Below are 19901 nucleotides of genomic sequence, written 5' to 3' on the forward strand. Positions count from 1 at the left end.
GGGATTGGCTCCAGCAGACCCCCGTGACCCTGTGTTCGGATTCAGCGTGTTGGAAAATGGATGGATGGATGGTAACAAAAGTAACATTTATTTATATAGCACATTTTCAGACAAGTGGGTGGCACGGTGGTGCAGTGGTAGCGCTGCTGCCTTGCAGTTAGGAGACCTGGGTTCGCTTCCCGGGTCCTCCCTGCATGGAGTTTGCATGTTCTCCCTGTGTCTGCGTGGATTTCCTCCCAAAGACATGCAGGGTAGGTGGATTGTTGATTCTAAATTGGCCCTAGTGTGTGCTTGGTGTGTTTGTGTGGGTTGGCACCCTGCCCAGGATTGGTTCCTGCTTTGTGCCCTGGGATTCGCTCCAGCAGACCCCTGTGACCCTGTGTTTGGATTCAGCAGGTTGGAAAATGGATGGATGGATTTTCAGACAAACAATGTAGCTCAAAGTGTTTTACAAAATGTCAAAGAGAAAGTTACAAGAAAAGAGAAACAAATAAGATAAGGGAATGATATTTAAAAAAGAAAAAAAAATTAATCTAAACAATCTTAACAACAGAAAAATATAACGTAGAAGAGCAGCATCCCTCTATACTCATATACATGGTTTCTGTGATAAGGCCAGAAGGACAGAACAAACAAAAAAACTCCAGTTAGGCAGGAGAAAATAAAAACAAAATCTGCAGGGGTTCCAAGGCCAAAAGACCACCCAGCAACAACAAAGTACTACAGAACAAAAAAATAACAAATGCCCATCCCTCTGGGCCTACCTAAGCAGCAGGAACCCCTTTTTGCTGTTCACTCTGCTCTCCTTCCTCCCTCTGCTCTGCTGATCTTTTTGTCACCGGCTGCCATTCATCATTAAGCTCAGTCGACCAGAATAATTAAGGCCCTTTTGTGTTGTGCCCTAGACATCTTCTTGGTACCTTGTCTGTAGACACTTCCAGTATTCCTACAGACCTTAGTCTCTGGTGTCCCCTGCCTTGAACTTCCCCTAGTGGCACCAGGAATCCCTGCAAGTTTGTCACACTCCGGAGGTGGACTGGAGAGAGTCATGGTTTGTGTTGTGAGGCTACAACATATTCCCCTTAGAGGCTTAGGGAACTTCAGACCCCACAAGAAGGTTTACGTCATTAGCAGCAGGGTCTTGAATGACCCCCTGCTGTGCCAGTAGAGTCAAGAAGGGCACTGCCATCAACAAGGTACATTGCATCTAGAGTAATGGTATAGCAAAAAGAGCTCTTGAAGAGAACGGTCTCTGGTAGTTCTGGTGGTCATCTTAAGTAGGAGAAAGTTGTTTTTCAGTTAGGTGTAGCAATAATCACAGTTCATTTTTTGACAAAAAGCTGTATGTTAATCCCAAGACAAAATTTCTTAAATCCATAGAGTCATGAATTGTTCATTAGGTTTAAAACAAATTAAGCAACAATAAATCAGCCTACGTTCTTATTGGACTAATCATATTTGGACGGTGGATGAATGTTGTGAAATAAGTGGATAAAGAGAATTAAACTGGCTTGGAATCCAAAGAGACTACTCCATTAACTCAGCTGCAAGTGTAAGAGCTGTTGTCTGCAATACCACCCCGCTAGTGACTAGTGACTCCCACACCAAAAAAAACAGTTTGGGTCTTCAAAGTGGCCTTCAGACAGTACTTGGGTAATTCTGCAGTTCCTTATTGGACTGAAGACTCTGTGGAAGAGACATGTGGAGTCAAACCAGTGTTTGTCAGACCCATGGAGAAAGTAGGCAGACATATAACTTCCTTGGATTTGTTTGCATTTGTCCTTGTAGGCACAGCCGAAAGAACATACTCTTGAGAATGAATTATGATTCAGTCAGCGATAGAAATGTTTCCACTAATTTTCAGTGTGGTAGAAATCGCAGGGGGCCATGAATGTGCTTTAGCTTGACAAGAAGATACACATGTAGTCAGTTGTCAGAATGTGCATTTCCATCCCTGGCTAATTTCTTCCAATACCATGTTTTGTTCGCAGGGCTTGCCTGGTGCTTATGGACCCAAAGGTGGCAGCGGAGATAAGGTATGTGTTTCATTTTTTTTTTTTCCTCAGAGAGTAATAGGCATCATTTCATCTCAACTCATTTTGTTAAAGTGCTTTTTATGATGAAGGTCATGGTACCAATAGGCCAAGCAGGCCATAACAGACTTTCCTGTCCCCGCCCACAGATTTCAGCTCTTCCTGGGAAATTCCCTGGTATTCCCAAATCCAGCTTTGAGATATAATCCCTCCAGTATGTCCTGGGGCTGCCACAGGGTCTCTACCCGGTGAGATGCACCCAAAATAGGTCTAGTAGGAACCACCCTGGAGTCAACCTTACAACATGTCCAGACAACCTCAAGTGGCTCCTCTCGGTCCGTACTGAGCCAGTCAGCCTACTAACCCCGTGAAGAAACTTCATTTCTGCCACTTGCACTAGTGATCTCCTTATTTTGGTCATTACCCGTGTCTCATGGCTAGAGGTGAGGACTGGAATGTAGATCGACTGGTAAACCAAGAGCTTTGTCTTTTGATTCAACTACCATTTCACCACCAAAGGGTGGTACAGTGCCCAAAGAACAGCTGGCACTGCTCCATTACACTTTTTGATCTCATGTTCCCTTTTAAAATCACTGTTGTTAATAACAAAAAAGAAAAAGGAATTTGTGTTTCTTGTTTATATCCAGTTAAGATGTTTAATTAAATTTTATTGTAAATAAAAATAAGTGATATACCAATGTTCTGTGGTGGGTGTACAACTCTGCTCTTTAGAAATGTGAATGCACTCATTTTTTCCACTTTCTGCCGTGGCTGAATGGGTGCAGTGGTCTGCATTCCCACCATGTTTTGTACGTGGACTAATATCAAGATAGGCTGTTGATGGCTTGGATAGATTATGGATATTGGAAAGATATAACTGTTTAATTTTGTTAGGGTTTGCTTAGGGGGAATTCTAACAATCAAATGGTCCTCTAGTTGAACTCATTTTTTGGTAATCAATTCTAGTAATACAAAGTTTTTACAAGGTCAGTTAAATTGTATAATGAATTCTTACTGAGGAGATCGACTTTGCTGAGAGTCAGTAGAACTTAAAGTCCTGTCAAGAGATCCCACATTGGGAATCTACATTATCTTTCTGACATTGGTGTATAATAGAATTACAGAATAAGCCTGTATTATGTGGTGTTAGACTGAGTCACGCATACATGGTAGTGCCTTTCTTGTGCTTTGCTGTTAACAAGGTAGACCTCAGGCTGTCATTATAACCAAACACTGATTTAAAGATGTATCTGGCTTTTCAAATTAAACACTTCCTGTGTAAAGACCAATTTTACAGAACTCGGCATCTGTTACAATAGCTGACTTCCCTCTTATTATGTCCCTCTTAAGAATTTATCACCAGGAGTTAACTCCAGTGCGTGACTTGCCATGAACAATACAAGCCCCTTACAAAAGGAAAGCAGTCCATCTTGAATTAAAAGTAGATTTACATCAGGGGTTACTGTTCAGCCCACACCTTTTTTTATACTGGGATGAGTGTACTAAGCAAAAACAACAGAAATGAAGGGTTGTGCCGACTACTACAGTATTTGATGTAGGCATAGTACCCTAGTCAGAAGAGGAGAGCATGGAATTGGCAGAAAGCCCATGACCACAAAGAAGTTCAAAGTAAAACAGGAGTTATGATGTGTAGTAAAAGACAAAATGAAAGAATTAGAATTTTAGACAGAAGAAATAGGAAGCTAACACAAGTGAACCAGGGTTTGAGGCAACAAACAGCAATTAAGGAGAGAGCTGGAAGAGGATGAAGAAATGGGAAGAACTGGTAGCAGATATAAATCAAAGATTGCTAAAAAAAACTTAAGGATAAGTTGTACAAAAACAGTGTCATGGTACGAATAACTCAGAGGGATCCCAAGAAATATTTGGGGTACCAGACAGGCCACCCGGTTTAATTTTCTGGCAAACATATTAAGCGCACAATGGCACCACATAAAACAAAAGGAAATCAGTCTTGTTGGCCTCGTTCAGTGCCTTTTCCAGCTTTTCTATTACTTGTGCCGAGCAGGTTGGTAGTTCAGATGGTCCGTTCTTCAGATAGTTTGGGTCTGACTTCCTTCTTCCAGGGACAGGCAAGATTTATAAGGCTCTGACTGGAAGGGGTGGGGCCCTCTCTAATCATCAGAGGCGGGTCAACAACCCATATTGGGCATCTTCCCAGAGCTGTAGAGGAAAGAAACAAGACAGTTAGCAACAGTGCCCCCACTTGCCCTGGCATAGTATCACCTACCTTGAAAGAGCCATGAAAGTGATCCTCAGGTACCCATATGTGACACAATCATCTGACCAGTATAGATGTATGAGTGGGAAACATGAGCTATCAACAAGAAGGAGAAGGATCTGCTTACCAGAATAGAAATGCATATGCTAAGATGGCTACAGGGTCTTTCTTTAAGAGAAAAAAACAATAAAACAAATGAGGAAGATCACAAAATGGCAGGGGTGAGGTGGACTGTGCAGAAAGTCGTGAAAGGTATTAAACACTGGTTAGGACAAACTAATTGGAAAAGAATTGCGGTTGTCGGTCAAAGTAGGATGTTTGAGATGGACCAGGCTTAAGTGGAAAGACTTACTGGCAGCATGCAGGGTCTGAGGGCAGAGGGTGCTTCAGTCATGGATAAATGGAGACAAAGAATTCAGATGACCAGTTTCAAGTAACAGAAGAAGAAAGAAGACATATTTTGTTAATTATGGTGGAATATACAGCTTAGGTTGTGTTGTGCCTAGGGAATGGCAAGATAAAATCACTCCTCCATCTCCTAATGTGGTAATTAAATGGTGTGCTCTTCACTTAAATGAGTTGTATCAGTTTATTGGTGCTCATGGCTCACAGACCAACTCAGCTTATGTCAATATGTACTTATGGTACAATCACCAGGAATGAGTTGGGTGAATACAGCTTATTTTCACAGCTGTGTAATGGTTAGTGCCATTGCCTCACAAACCCAGAGCTCAGGGTTCAAGTCTTAGATCAGTCACTGTTTGTGTTAAGCATGCACATTCTCCCTTTATACACATCTGTTTTCTCTTCCCACATCCCCAAGTCATGCCGGTTAGATTAAATGTTGAATTGTGCACGTATGATGGATTCATGAGTGTGTCTTGCAATCATCTGGTATCCTATCCCAACTTCCCTGGGGCTCTGTATTGAAATAACTACATTTAGAGAATGAATGAATCTGTCAAGAAGATATGATAGTGCTTCCATTTATTTCTGTTGTTTTCTGAATTTCTCAAATATATCTTGTACAACTCATTGGCCAAATGTTGTGTTAATGAATAATAATAATAATAATAAACATTCAATGCTTACATCCCAAAGGGAAGCTGTAACCCACCAGTTCCAAACCATTTTCCTAATGTGATTCCATCTTCACGTGTTATGTTTTGACGTGACTCTTTTAATCTCACAGAAAATGGCTGCTTGGATGTCTCCATTTAGATGTCATGGAGAGAGAATTCGGTCACTTTGGAAAGGGGCTTATCTTTCCTTTACCTTTATCTCAGTGGTCTGGTTTGCTTGTTAACCTAATCACAAATTAAAAAAAGGTTTCAGCGAACCCCTAGATTTTAAACAAAGGAAGAGACCTGAACTGACTAAATGTTCAAATATATCCATGACTTGGCATAGAAAGCACGATGTGATGAATTTGAGAAGGCAGTGTTGCATTAATGTTTTTTTTGCTTCCCCCCTAGGGTGATTCTGGTAGTCCTGGTTTACCTGGAACAATGGGATCTTCTGGAAGAACTGTAAGTCAATGTAATTGAAACATTTAATTCTTTTTCTAAAGCATTAGAATGAAACTTTAAAACATGTTTTGTGTTAACAGGGTGAACGAGGAGTACAAGGTGAAGTGGGACCAGCAGGACCACGTGGAGGACCAGTAAGTATTGTTTTTTATATTTATGAGTAAAACTGAATGAAGTAAATACACTACATGGTGAAGCAGACATACTTATTTTAAATATTAGGAAAACCTGTACAGGTAAACCATGAAATGTAACATTAAACACTTAATGAAGACTTTAAATCACATGAGATGTTTTACAGATGAGAGGTGACCATTCAGCCCATCAGGCTTGTTTGGTGAGCTAATGGCTAAGTTGTCCCAATTTTTCATCCAGATTCTTTTTAAAAGTTGCATATAACATTGTGACTTGGTACTTTGTTCCATATTTCCAGGACCATTTGTGAAAAATAAGTTCTTCTTGGTTTCCATCTTGAATGTGTGAAAGAAAAATGAACTGCTTGCAAGCTACTAAGGGTTAATAGCTGACAAAGCTGTTTTGCTATAACGGCAGGTTATTCATCCAGGCGTCTGTCATAAGTAAGGGGTCCAGTAAGCTGACCTAGGACAATCTCCAGTTTCTTAGGAACACGTCTTTTTGACACAAGAGAGCTGACCTTTCCTTCTTTAGGGTCTATCTGACAAGTGAGAAAAAAATAAGAACAGATGGCCCATTAGCATACTTCAATAACATGCTTAAGTAAACGATAATATGTTTATTTTTAAAGAAATAAGGGGGAATGGGGAGGAAGAAGAAAGTATAAAAAGCCAATAGAAAAAAATCGAATTTTGCTCTTCTGCCTTGCAACGTAGAATCCAGGTACTCATCTGTGATTGAATAAAAATCTAATTGATTGCACTTTTCCAGTCTTCCTCGGGTTTTTTTCTTCCACAAATGCTTTTCCCCTTAATTTCAATTGGCAAATAACCGATCAACTTTATTGTTGCCTTTCAACATTTTGAAGACCTGGATTAGGTTGCCACCTAGGTTTTATTTAAACTTCTGTAGCTTTTCACTGTAGAGATGACTCTTTCATCCCGAGATACATTGGGATGCTCACCTGTATCGACCTTTCAGAGTTGCTTCACTTATTTTGTATCAAGGCAGCCACCCTGCACAAAGTACAAAGTTTCTCACTAGGTCATCATGTTCTTAACATAACATTCCTTGATTTATACTCAACAGTTTTGACAATATCAACTAACATTTTATTTACCTTTTTAATTTATTTTGCACATTGTCTAGACAATCAGAATGGTTTATCAACATAAATACAGAGGTTGCTTTCTGCATCTCGTATTTATAATTAAAATTCCTTTTGTCTGAGTGTAGCATTTATTTTTGCATTAAACTGGATTTTGTTTCACAGAAGAAAAGGTGTAGTCAGTAGTACAATTTAAAATCAGAAACAGGAGTCTATCCCCTCTGTCGTCAAGCCAAAATATAATTCTGAATCAAAGTCAATAATTCAAAGCAAAGCTTTCATTAACCCAGAAGATGATTGAATTGGGGATTTCTCAAACTATGTTTTGAGGTGAAAACTCAGACAGTTGGTATCAGCCGTTTCCGATGCTAACCATTATCTCATTGTGCCCACGATGTCACAATTCTGGCCGTCTGAGCCTTGCAATGTGGTAGAAATTATCAATAAGTGCCACCTACACGGTGTTGCCTGCAGAAAACATCCATCCATCCATCCATCCATTATCCAACCCACTATATCCTAACTACAGGGTCACGAGGTTCTGCTGGAGCCAATCCCAGCCAACACAGGGCGCAAGGCAGGAAACAAACATCGGGCAGGGCGCCAGCCTACCGCAGTGCAGAAAACATAAGAAGTAAATTATTTTTGGACATTAAATGTAAATATTATTTTTAAATATTTGTTAATTTCTCATAACCCCTGTCAACGGCACCCGGGCACAGACAGGCAGACATCTTGTTTTGCACAACCACCACACGTTTATTTACACTATTTACAAATTATTGGTCACAAAGACCCCCAAATAATGGTCACAAAGACCCCCAAATAATGGTCACAAAGACCCAGTTCAGTGCACAAACCCCAAATAACACAAAGTCCTGGCCACAATGCCTTTCTTCGGGCCGCCTCCACTCTCCACTGCTTCGTCCTCCTTCCACCCGACTCCAGCCCTGAATGAAGGGAGACGGCCCCTTTTATAGCTGACCCGGATGAGCACCTGGTGTTCCCGGCATTCCTTCGTTAGCCACGCCCCAGCGTGGCGGAAGTGCCGCTGTCCTCCCGGCTGCTCTCCGGGCGGCGTTATAAATCTTCCCCCCAGCACTTCCTGGTGTGGCGGGAGTGCTGGGGAAACAAGTCCCCAAGGCATTGGGGCGCCTCCTGGCGGTGACCACGGGCTCCTACAGGAAAGGCTTCCATGCCCTTGACCCGTGGTCCCCAAAGCAACCCGGAAGGCGAACCCCACGTGATCCAGGCAGGGCTCTGACCCTCTTCCGGTCCCTCCTGGCGTCCCTGCCGGATCATGGCCCCTGGCATCCCTGACACCCCCAAAAGTACAAAAAACTCATAAAAACATGAAGATAAAGGAAATATCAAACAATCATGGTATAGGATGCTGTGCAGAACAGAGAGCAGCACAGACTCTGGCTAGACAGCAGATTTGGACGTGTCAACATGGTAACAAATGTGAGAAAAAGTAGTAAAATAAAATGATTGGGTAAAGAATATAGAAGAATTACAGAGAAGGTTATGCACTAACTGACAGACAGAAAAGAGCAAAAGTATCAGAAAAGACAAATCTAAAAAACATTATGAAGGAGCTTAACAAAAGGCTTCTGCAAAAGTTTGAAACACAATGTTCGAGTAAAGAGTCTCTGCCAAGCTGTCTCTTTTACTTCTCCGCCACCTTATTAATGGCAACAGATGCTGATCAAAACAAAACTGATGACAAAAGCATTGATGAGGCAGAGCACCGGCCAAATTTGGACAAAAGTTTTAATGTGAAGAGGCACTTTGGACCAGTCCTTTTATAAAAAGCTGAATAGAAAATGATAAAATGCCAACATGTTAGAAGGTTTTTTATTGTTTTAAAGTGAAGATATTAGAATAGGAACCTGGACTAATGGCCAAATATAATCAAAATAAAAAAAGTGTAGTTGTTTTAAACCAGGGCAGCATAGTGGTGCAGTGGTAGCGCTGCTGCCTCACAGTAAGGACACCTGGGTTCGCTTCCCAGATCCTCCCTGCGTGGAGTTTGCATGTTTGCGGTTTCTTCCCACAGTCCAAAGACATGCAGGTTAAGTGGATTGTCAATCCTAGATTGTCCCTAGGGTGTGCTTGGTGTGTGGGTGTGTGTGTGTGTGCCCTGCGGTGGGCTGGCACCCTGCCCGGGGTTTGTTCCTACCTTGTGCTCTGTGCTGGCTGGGATGGGCTCCAGCAGGCCTGTGTGACCCTGTAGTTAGGATATAGCAGGTTGGATAATGACTGACTGACTGACTGACTGTCTTAAACCAAAACACAAAGTTTCAAAGTCAACAAACACAAAAAGTAGCTAATTTTCCTGTTAATCAATTTTCACAGGCTTTCTGTTGGGTGTGCTTTATCTTTTCACCAACCGGTACCACACTAACCCAAGGCCTATCACACACCATCTCCCTTTGTCTAAGCCCTGGACTCTTTTCTTAGCACTAGCAAGCCTTCGTTCCAACTCACCTTCTGAGTCCACAGTTCCTTTAGCTGTCCACTAGCAAGGCGTGATCTTTAAATCCTTACCTGGGATTAGAACATAAGAAGTCTGACAAATGAGAGGAGACCATCGAGTCCATAAAGCTCGTTTGTTTAGCTAATAGCTAAGCTATTACTGTCAATTTATTTATAGAGCATACATATAAAACAACATCAGTAATGCTGTAGTCAAAGTGCTTTACATTAAAACATACAATGAACATAAATAAAATAAATAGAAATAAATTATAATAAAACAAAATACAGCCAGCAGTGAGTTAAAAAAGAAAAGATGAGTGAGAGTAGGGAAACCATCAGTATCACTGAAGGTCACTGAACGCTACAGAATAGAAATGCATCTTCAATCTCGTTTTAATCAGTTCAGTTGAAGGGGACTCCTTAATGTAACAAGGTCAAGAGTTCCACAGATGAGGTGCAGCAGCTGCAAAAGCCCTGTCCCCCTTAGTTTTGCACTTAGTGTAAGGGACCATAAGAGACAACTGACTGGTAGATCTAAGCTCTCTAGATGGCTGGTGTAAAACACACAATTCAGTTAAATAGGCAGGATCATACCCATGTAAAGATTTAAAGTCAATTCTGAAACTAACAGGTAGCCAGTGTAAACAAGCTAATATTGAAGAAACAGAAGTAAACTTTGTTGCCCCAACCAGAAGCATTCTGAACCAAATGCAACCTACGAGTCAGGGTTTTTTCTGATCCCAGAATACAACGAGTTGAAGTAATCAAGCCGAGTAAAGGTAAAAACATGAGTAACTTTCTCAAGATACCTAGGAGATAAAAAACGTTTTGACCTTAGCTAAAAGACAAAGCTGGAAAAAGCAGCTCTTGACTACAGAGTTATTCTGTTTCTCAAAAGAGAGGTTACTGTCAAATATGACACCAAGATTACAGACTTGAGGTTCGCACAGGTCAGTGAAAAGAGCTGAGAAGTTCAAAGCCAATTTGAGCTTTGGCTGAAGGACCAGAATTCAGCCCTTCCATTTTATTTTGATTGAGATCAAGGAAATTGTCAGCCATCCAGGATCTTAATTCAAAAAGACAATTTAGCGTCTGATTAATTGCAGAGTTACACACGAGATTATAGATCTGTGTATCATCAGCATAACAGTGAAAAGAAATATAGAATTTTGTGAAAATAGCTCATATAGGATGAAGATATATAGAAAATAAAATAGGGCCCAAAATGGATCCTTGAGGAACACCATATTTAAGAGGAGAGGTGGACAAGAACGAGGAACATGGACCAGTTAAGAGAAGCCCCTTTAAGCCCAACCAGACGTTCAAGACAGAATATAAAGATCTCATGATCAGTAGTATCAAAAGCTCCACTTGAGTCAGTAATAAACGAAATAATGATTAAATAATTTCAGGAGAGCTGTCTCAACACCATGATAATGCTGAAAGCCAGATTGTTGGATCTCAATTAAATTATTGGAGTTAGAATGATCAACCAATTGATTATAAATAATTCTTTCTAAAATTTTAGCCAGAAATGGCAATTGGGAAATTGGGCGAAAATTAGCTAACACTCCAGGATCTAAATCTGCCTTTTGTAGACAAGGTTGCACCACGACATGTTTAAAAAATGAGGGCACATTAGTAGAGACATTAATAATAGCTAACAAAAATGGACGCAGAACATCAAAAGCTTCAAATAAGAGGCATGATAGAATAACATGAAGAGGACTTAAAGTAAGTTTAAGTGTGTCAGTAGTTCTTTTTAGCTGTGAAAGTGAGACAACATCAAAAGATTCCATGACAATGCCATGATTAACAATAGGAAGTACATAACCAGTAGGAACAATTCCAGAGTAGATAGCATCAATTTAGCTGACAAAGAATGCAAAAACTGTTCACATGAAACCCGTCTCTGAATGGGGATAAATTGCCACATTAAATAAGACCCTAGCTTTATTAGAATGAGAGCATACCAAATCAGCAAAGTAATCATGTTTAGATTTCTTAACTGCATCCAAGAAAATGAACAGAGAAGTCCTAAAAATCTGTTTAGATACAGTCAGCCTGTCTTTCTTCCAAAGCCGTTCAGCAATTCTGCAGGCGCAGTGCAGCTGCTGTGTAGTGTCATGAAGCCGAGGAGCTCGACTTCCGTTTTTGCAGCAAATCTTGAGGGGAGCAATTGAGTCTAAAGTCATTTTACATGATGAATTTAAAGCTAAGACAGAATTGTCAATACTCTCATACTGGCCTTGTATATCAAGACTGGAGAATATGGTTTTAAAATCAGATAATAGAAGACTGCGGTGGGTTGGCACCCTGCCCAGGATTGGTTCCTGCCTTGTGCCCTGTGTTGGCTGGGATTGGCTCCAGCAGACCCCCGTGACCCTGTATTCGGATTCAGCGGGTTAGATAATGGATGGATGGATATAATAGAAGAATTTAAAATGCGAGAACAGCGTGGGGCACAGCTTGTAGTAGCAATGTTAACAGTAATATTCAAATCCATCGTTAGAGAAAGATGATCAGTAAAACAAACATCACATATATCAATATTATTAATTGAAATACCTTGGGTAAGAACAAGCTCAAGAGTGTAACCGAGAGAATGAGTTGGAGCATTAATATACTGGATGAAATCAAATGAGTCCAATAATGATAAAAAGTCATTAACCAAAGGTTTAGATTGACAACAAACGGGTATATTAAAATTGCCAACAATAAGTACTTTATCATAGGAGAGCATAATATCAGCCAGGAAATCAGAGATTTCAGAAATGAACGTATCACTAATTACAGGAAGCCTATAGACCACAACGCACAGCAAAGAAGAAGAGTTACACACTTCAAAAAGTTGCAGTTCAGAGTTACTAAACAGACCCTTTGTAAGGCTCCGATAAAAAAGCGTACTTTTAAAAACAGTGGCAATGCCCCCTCCCACCATGACGAGACAGCCAAGAAGAGTTCAAAAATGAATAACCTAGTGGTACCAAGTCAGTAAAACATGAAGAGTCACCATTAACAATCCAGGTCTCGGTGATGAAAAAGAAGTCCAGTTTCTTTGAGGTAATAAAGTGTTGCAGGATAAGAAGTTCATTAGACATTGACCTCAGCCTTGACAGACACAGAAAAGCTTGCTGCAGGACAGGCTCGGGTGAGCGTGCGAAGATTAGAAGGATTTATTCCCCTCCCAAGGTCAAGGTTTCTTCTTCTATTACATGACTTGATAGTTTGCCCCAGATTCTCACAATCCTTTGCGTAAAGAAGTGCTTCCTGGTGTCAATGTAAAATGCACTGCCCCTTATTTCCTTCAGTGACCTCTTGTACGTGATCCACCGTTAAGGTTTAAAGAATTCTACTGGATCTACTTTACTGATGCGAAGTCCAGGGTCACTTCCAGGGTCAGGGCTAGATGTATATAGTGTTGTAGCCACCAGTGTAATCTGGCATCTTATGGCTCGAGAACACTGCATCTCTGAGCTCTGCGTTCCGCCTTGAAGGAACACTCTACCCAAAAATTGTATTTTTGTAATCTGTTTCTTACCCAGTGTTGTATTAAGGCTGTGAGTGCACTTGTAAAGCAAGAAAGGTGTGAGGCCTCTGAAAGACCCACAAACCAGGCCAGGACCTTCACCAGCCTGCCTAAGATACAGTAGGCCTCCCTCCCCAACATTAAAGGTAGGCTTCAGCCTGCACAGACCCAAAAAGTTCAAAAAACTTTAAATGTCCCCCAAAATATACAAAAAATGCCTTTTCAGGGAGAGGAACCATTAAACTTACAGCTTTAAAAGACAACACAAAACAAAGCATACTTATAAATTACTAAATATTTATTTGCCATTCAAAAAAAGAAATGAAAGTAGCACAAGGCAGAAATGGTTTGTCTAAATCAATCAATCAATCAATCAACATTTATTTATATAGCACATTTTCATACAAAAAAATGTAGCTCAAAGTGCTTTACAAAATGAATAGAAAAATAGAAGACACAATAAAAAAAAAACATAAGTCAACATTAATTAACATAGAATAAGAGTAAGGTCCGATGGCCAGGGTGGACAGAAAAAACAAAAAAAAAAACTCCAAAGGCTGGAGAAAAAAAAAAAAATCTGTAGGGGTTCCAGACCAAGAGTCCCCTCTGGGCAATCTACCTAAAGAGAATCTACCGATCTGTCTAAATAGGCATCACAGAGCAAAGAAGTCTCAGACATAATCCAATAAATAAAAAAAAAACAAAACCAGAAGCAATAAATCCTAGGACCCAGAAAATCAATGCTCACAATGGCACTCTTCAAACCTCAATGAACCCCTGGTAGATCCACGGCCTATTCTTCCAATATATAGGCTAAGGCAGTGTTTCTCAACCTTTAAGTATTTGCGACCGAGCTTTCATAACAGTTGTAATCACACCCCCCTAATGTTTTTTTGTAAGGAGCCCACTAATACCAATTTGTTCTTTTTTAATTAATGATATATCATAGATGCATATTTTATTATACCTACTTAACTTTTATCGACATTAATCTAACTCTATATTTATTTTTCTAGTATCAGAATGTAGTTTAAGTTCATTTGTTTTGGTTTCAATAGATGTATTTTTCATATTTTTGATTCTTGTTTTCTTTTTTCACATCTTTGCGCCCCCCTTTTTGTTACTTCGTGCCCCCCTAGGGGGGCCCGCCCCACAGTTTGAGAACCACTGGGCTAAGGGCTGTCTTTCAGTTTTGATGGAAGGGGTTCCATCTTCAAAATACAAGAAATACAGGAGAACACATGATACATAGATAGTAAAAAAGTAAATCAGTATTACCAAAACTTACAAAATTAACAAAAGCAGAAAAAGACAATGCACCAGAATTAACAAAAATGACAAAAGCTATTAAAATAAACATACAGTCCATACCATAATTTTGTTAACATTATCATGAGCTATAAGAAATTTGCTTTACACCCTCCCCCACCATAACCTATCGTCTATGGGAGAGGAGCGAAAGCTTTAGATTTGTCAAAAATTTCAATCTATGGTTTTCAACAGATCTCAACGTTTTAGGGTCCCCTGATACCGAAAACATTGATATCTTGACGATGGGTGTGTGTCTGTGTGTCACAGTTTCTTGAGGACGGTCTAAAGCGAAAACAGCTGGACAGAAAAATACCAAACTCGAAACTTAAGCTTGTTATGAGATGTCGATGCGTTGATTAGTTTTTGAGCCAAATCGTGCAAGAGAAAGAGGCACTCAAATACTGTAATTCTGCAATTAATTATGAATTTGTCTCATCAATTGCTATCGTAACGACTTATTTTATGATCAGAAAGATCAGCATCAGACTGGTAAATAATTACTGATATATTATAGAATAGTTTGGGTAACTTGGTTCCTAGGGCACAAAGGCAGCTGACACTGACGTCCAAATTTTTTCTTTTGGATTTATTAAAACCTTTTGAAGGATTTGAATGCTACTGTTTCTGGTTTCACATTCATTTGGTTTCCCTGTTTTGCTTAAAGACATGTTTTATTTTAACATTATTTCACCATGCCATTTTCTTTACATTAAGTGTAGCCCCATTTGTAGCCTCAAAGCGTGAAGGTAGCTGTTTCTGTGCCACCAGATTTCACACTGTGAAACACAATCAATGCGTCAATATATATGCCAGTGCTACATGAGGATCAAGATTGTCCAAGATTGTGGATATTTCCTAAACCTTTCACAAATGCTTCTTAGTCAGTAATCTCTATGCAATGCATCTTTTGTCTAGGCTTAAAGATGTATTGGATTTAGTCACTTCAATTGCTTGATTGCTCGTCCTCGTCCATTATTCTTCCTGCATTTTTGGTCTGCCAGTTTTCATCTATGCAATAACAATGGGATTTAAAACAGCAAAAAATCTCAAAATCTGCATGAACAATTTTCAAATTACTTATGTTGTAATATCCAGATATGTTTGTGTCCAGTCATATACTCACAATGTTCCAAAAATGTGTAAAAATAAATCATTATTGCAAATATCTACCGTGCACGACAATGAAGTGCGTTTCAAATGGGATTCATTGTTTGAAATGAACTCCCACCTCTCCCCTCATTCAATGGCTATTACATTCATCGTCTTAGCAGTTCAATAGTTCAGTAACTCGCTAATCTTGCGTACGCTTCATTGTTTTATGTGAGAGGATTTTCCAGAAATGGCTTATAAAGTGCAAGACCTTGTCTGACAGGTTAAACATATTCAACCACACTGCCCTTGAATAAGAACAGCCAAGGGGGTCCTCATCCACATTATATTTTTGTTTCTAACCATTGTTAACACCAAATTGAAGTATGCAAAGTGTGCAAATACAGGTAAATGGCAACATTAAACATATAAATTGCCCAGTTGTCAGAATGAGCACCTGAGATCTCCAGAACAGCTTCAGTAAGACTAGACACAGAGCACATTCTGCAAGTGCCTGGGATTGTGTTACAGAGATGCGGCACCATTCTTCCATGAGAAATTCAATTATTTGGTATTTTAATGATGGTGGCAGGAAAGGCTGTGTTTCAGAATCTCCCTTAAATACTCAAAGGTGTGGGATTTCCATGACACAAGGTTTAAAATATTGTCTTGCTCTCCAAACCTTTCTCTGAGAGCTTATGCCATGTGGACCTGTTCATTATCATTACTGAAGGTTCCATTAACATCAGGGTCTAAATTGCACTGCACTTTATGACTAAGACAACTCAAAAATGATTCGTATTTATTGGTCTTGTAAGGGTAATGGTGGACTACACTATGGCAGAAGAATGCACCCAACAGCAGTGTAGACTTCTTTTGGTATGCTCTATGTAGGTTCTCATCTATGTATTGAGATCAAAATAAAGATCGCACCAAATGACATTCTCCCCTGCTAGCCACAAAAGTGAATTTCTATATGTAATTATTGGATTATATAATACTAGCTGTGTAAGCCTGTGCTGTAAAAAGCATGGGGTCCTAGATGCTATTGAAATCGTCAAAAAAAAAAATGAAATGTAGAGATGTCAGGTAATTGAAAGGAACTACTCTGGGCGTCTCTCTCCTAGGAGGATTCGTTTTGCCCACGTGCTCGCATCGCTTGTGCATTAGCGGCTAAGCCAATATCTTTCTTCGGAGGTTTCATGCTCGCCACGCTTGTGTATTAGTGGCGGGAGGAAAAGTAAAAAGGGAGACCGTTTTGCCGACATGCTGGCCTTGCTTGCCCTTAGCCTGACTTCACCTGTCACTTCTGGGCTGGACAGACACACACACACTTCCAAACGTAGACATTTATATATAAGATTGTACAATAAAATGGCACTCTTATTATTTACTTTTATTTTTTTTTTTTTTATTAATTTTATTACAATCAATACATAGCAATCAAGTTTTTACAAAAAAAAGAATTATGTTAAGAACAGATCGATCCCCACCCCTGAGAGAGAGAGAGCAAGCCAAACGGTGTAAAATTTAAGGCTTGTAAAAATACCTAAATTAATAAATTCTCTGTGCTTTATAAACTTATTTTAAAATATTACTGATTAGATCCTGCCATGTTTTGAAAAAAGTCTGTACGGATCCTCTAACTGAGTATTTGATTTTTTCCAATTTTAAATAATATAACACATCGGTTTCCCACTGACTTAAAAGAGGAGAGTTTGGGTTCTTCCAGTTTATCAGAATAAGTCTGCGTGCCAAAAGTGTAGTGAATGCAATCACAATTTGTTTGTCTTTCTCCACTTTAAGCCCCTCTGGAAGAACCCCAAACACTTATTATTTACTTTTAAATGTGTCTTCTCAGAATTCATATCTAGTTGGCATGTCCTCCAAATTCACCACTCTTTGGAAATACATTATATGCCCCATATGTTCCCTCTCTTAAAAACCGTATGAACTGCTGGTCCTTGTGTTCTAATGAGCTCATATGCACCTGCCCGTGGTTTCAGTTACTGAACATTTTGATCACACAACACAGACAATATCAGTTTTCCCTTATGAGATTTGGCCACACAGTTTAAAAGCTGCATCTAAATGACCCTAAAATAAAACACAAATGAAATATTACAAGTTGTATTTCACATACTGTAAAAGCACATGTTTTATCTGCATTAGACCTGGAGCTCTCTCCGTCTCTCTCTCTCTGTCTCTCTTTCTCTGTTTTATATACCAAAGGAAGTCTGCGTGTCACTCATTACAAATCAGCTGCCTTTTTAATCGTGTCTTTAATTGAAAGGTCAGATTGGTCAAGACTCTGTGGGCAATCCTCTGCTCTCAATGTAGCTTGAAATGTGTTTGTCAGTACACAGACACGCCACTTTAGTTTCCTTTAGCTGCACACAGGAACATGCAACTGCTCCCTGTAATGAAAGAATAGCATTTACAGTAATCGGTTTATCACATTTAAGCGAGAACATCCTTTTGAAAGCCTTGTAAATTCTGTATCCAGTTTAATCACCAGCTTTGCTGTTGGGAGTTCATTTCACATTGACATCTTGCTCTCTTCTTTTTAAGGGAGACAGAGGTGAACATGGTCCAGCTGGTCCACCAGGTATACCAGGGCCCCGGGTAAGTTAGGTGTTATTTGTTGCTTTATTATAATAGTAATAATAACTACTGTGGAATTCCTCGTCATTTGTGCTAATAGCATGAAGAGAAGTCTTTATCTGGATACGTCTTTATCAGAGGGCAATTGAGATGATTTAACAAGATGCTCAGCCCTTTGTTAATAAGATTTTCTGAGCTGAGTGTGTTACGATGTAAAATTCACTTGTTTTTACATCTTTTACATCAAACTGATAAAGAGTAAAATAAGTTGAGTTTTTTTTTTAAATAAATTGCTAATTAAATTGTGGGTAATCTTCATAAAAGACATTATTGTTGTTCTCCTCAAATGTACTGTGTTCATTTTTTACTAACCTCTCATCGATTTCTTATATTTTAATAACCCATAAAAGGCATCCCGTAAATGAAAGTGTGGCCGGCCTATTTTTATTTTGCATTCAGACATACTGTGCCACTAACATTGTTACAACTTTGCATTAAAAAAATCCTTCATAACAACTTTAAAAAAATGGTTAAAAGAATGGTTTATTTAGACCATAGAATGTAGTGTTTTTTTCTTTTTATCAGTATATTACTTGGCTGTTTAATTGTAAACCAAGCTTCCAGAAGGGACTGCTGTTCCTGCTCTGTGCAGAATTGGCGTACCTGTGTAGCAAATGAAAGAATAAACCCGTCTGACCCAAACAGTTCTGATAGCTGGCAGCTCTTTACGACTCACCTTTCTCTGCTAGCAGCATCTGCCTGGAAGACGGCGTCCGCCTACCCCCACTGCACTTGGGAGGGTGGCAGAGCAGCCTCTGCACTATGAATGGCTCCTTGTATTTTCAAGAGCTGCGCTTATTTACACAGTAACATTAGAATCCCAGCTTGAATGCCTGGGCTCAAAGAGCTCACTGTGAGACAGGAATTCAAGGGATTCAGAATAGAGAGGGCAGCAGAAAAAAGAGGAATAGACATCAATTGACTACAGAAAAGGCTTTTTTTATGTACATAAAAATGTATATCCAAACAAAGTCAAGCCTGCATGTTACTGTTCCTAATAAGTTTGAATAGCATTAAAGTGTGACTTTTTCTACACAGGGAGCAAAAGGTGATCCCGGTCTACCAGGACTTCCTGGACCCCCAGGTCTGCCTGGAGTTAAAGGAGACAGGGTAAGGAAAGCAAAGCCTTTCAAAATGCTGCCATTGATTACAATCACTCCCACCGCCGAGTGCAAACTTGAAAACTCTTATTATTCACATTTTCAGGTGTCAAGGTAATGGTGCGGACATTTATTTCTAGCCAATATTAAGTCAGGTCAAGTGGGTTTTATTGCTTTATCATCTATGCACACACCTTAGTACATTATAAAGTGTATGAAATTATATTTCCCAGAACCACAGTGCAAAATTTAGACAATAAATATGACAATGCAACAGTACAGACAGGTGGGTAATTTTACATTTTAAGACAAGGAACAACATGAATACTGTGGATGCTAGGTGGCACTATTGCCACTTTAAACCCAACAGACAGACACTCAGGACACCAGGTAAAAGTATAGAGAACTTATTTTAATATTTTTTTTCTTTAAACAGTGCTCCCCAAGCACCACAGTCACAATAACACAAGTAAATAAATGTAATAATCACTATTCTCCATCTCGTTTACACCTTCAGCACGCTTTGTCCACCTCCACCCGACTCTGGCTCCCTTGCTGGGTTTTCAGTAGTCCTTTATATAGTCTTGGACCCGAATGTGCTTCTTTTCTTCCTCCCACATGACTTGCCACACTTCTGGGTCAGATGGAGAATTCAAGTTCTTTAATCAGCCCAGAAGTAC

The 19901-nt window shown here is 39.6% G+C and overlaps 1 protein-coding gene across 1 annotated transcript in view; it reads left to right on the top strand.

Annotated features, from left to right (window-relative positions):
- col9a1b (collagen, type IX, alpha 1b) overlaps nucleotides 1-19901 on the top strand; it is a 118018-nt gene that overhangs the window by 64904 nt on the left and 33213 nt on the right. Inside the window, exons 20-24 of the mRNA XM_039737772.1 lie at nucleotides 1992-2036; nucleotides 5751-5804; nucleotides 5885-5938; nucleotides 18029-18082; nucleotides 19160-19231. Coding sequence (XP_039593706.1) covers nucleotides 1992-2036; nucleotides 5751-5804; nucleotides 5885-5938; nucleotides 18029-18082; nucleotides 19160-19231 — 279 coding nt within the window. The remainder of the gene's footprint in view (nucleotides 1-1991; nucleotides 2037-5750; nucleotides 5805-5884; nucleotides 5939-18028; nucleotides 18083-19159; nucleotides 19232-19901) is intronic.

Source organism: Polypterus senegalus, chromosome 16 (assembly GCF_016835505.1).
Source record: "Polypterus senegalus isolate Bchr_013 chromosome 16, ASM1683550v1, whole genome shotgun sequence".
In the NCBI taxonomy this organism is placed as follows: domain Eukaryota; kingdom Metazoa; phylum Chordata; class Cladistia; order Polypteriformes; family Polypteridae; genus Polypterus; species Polypterus senegalus.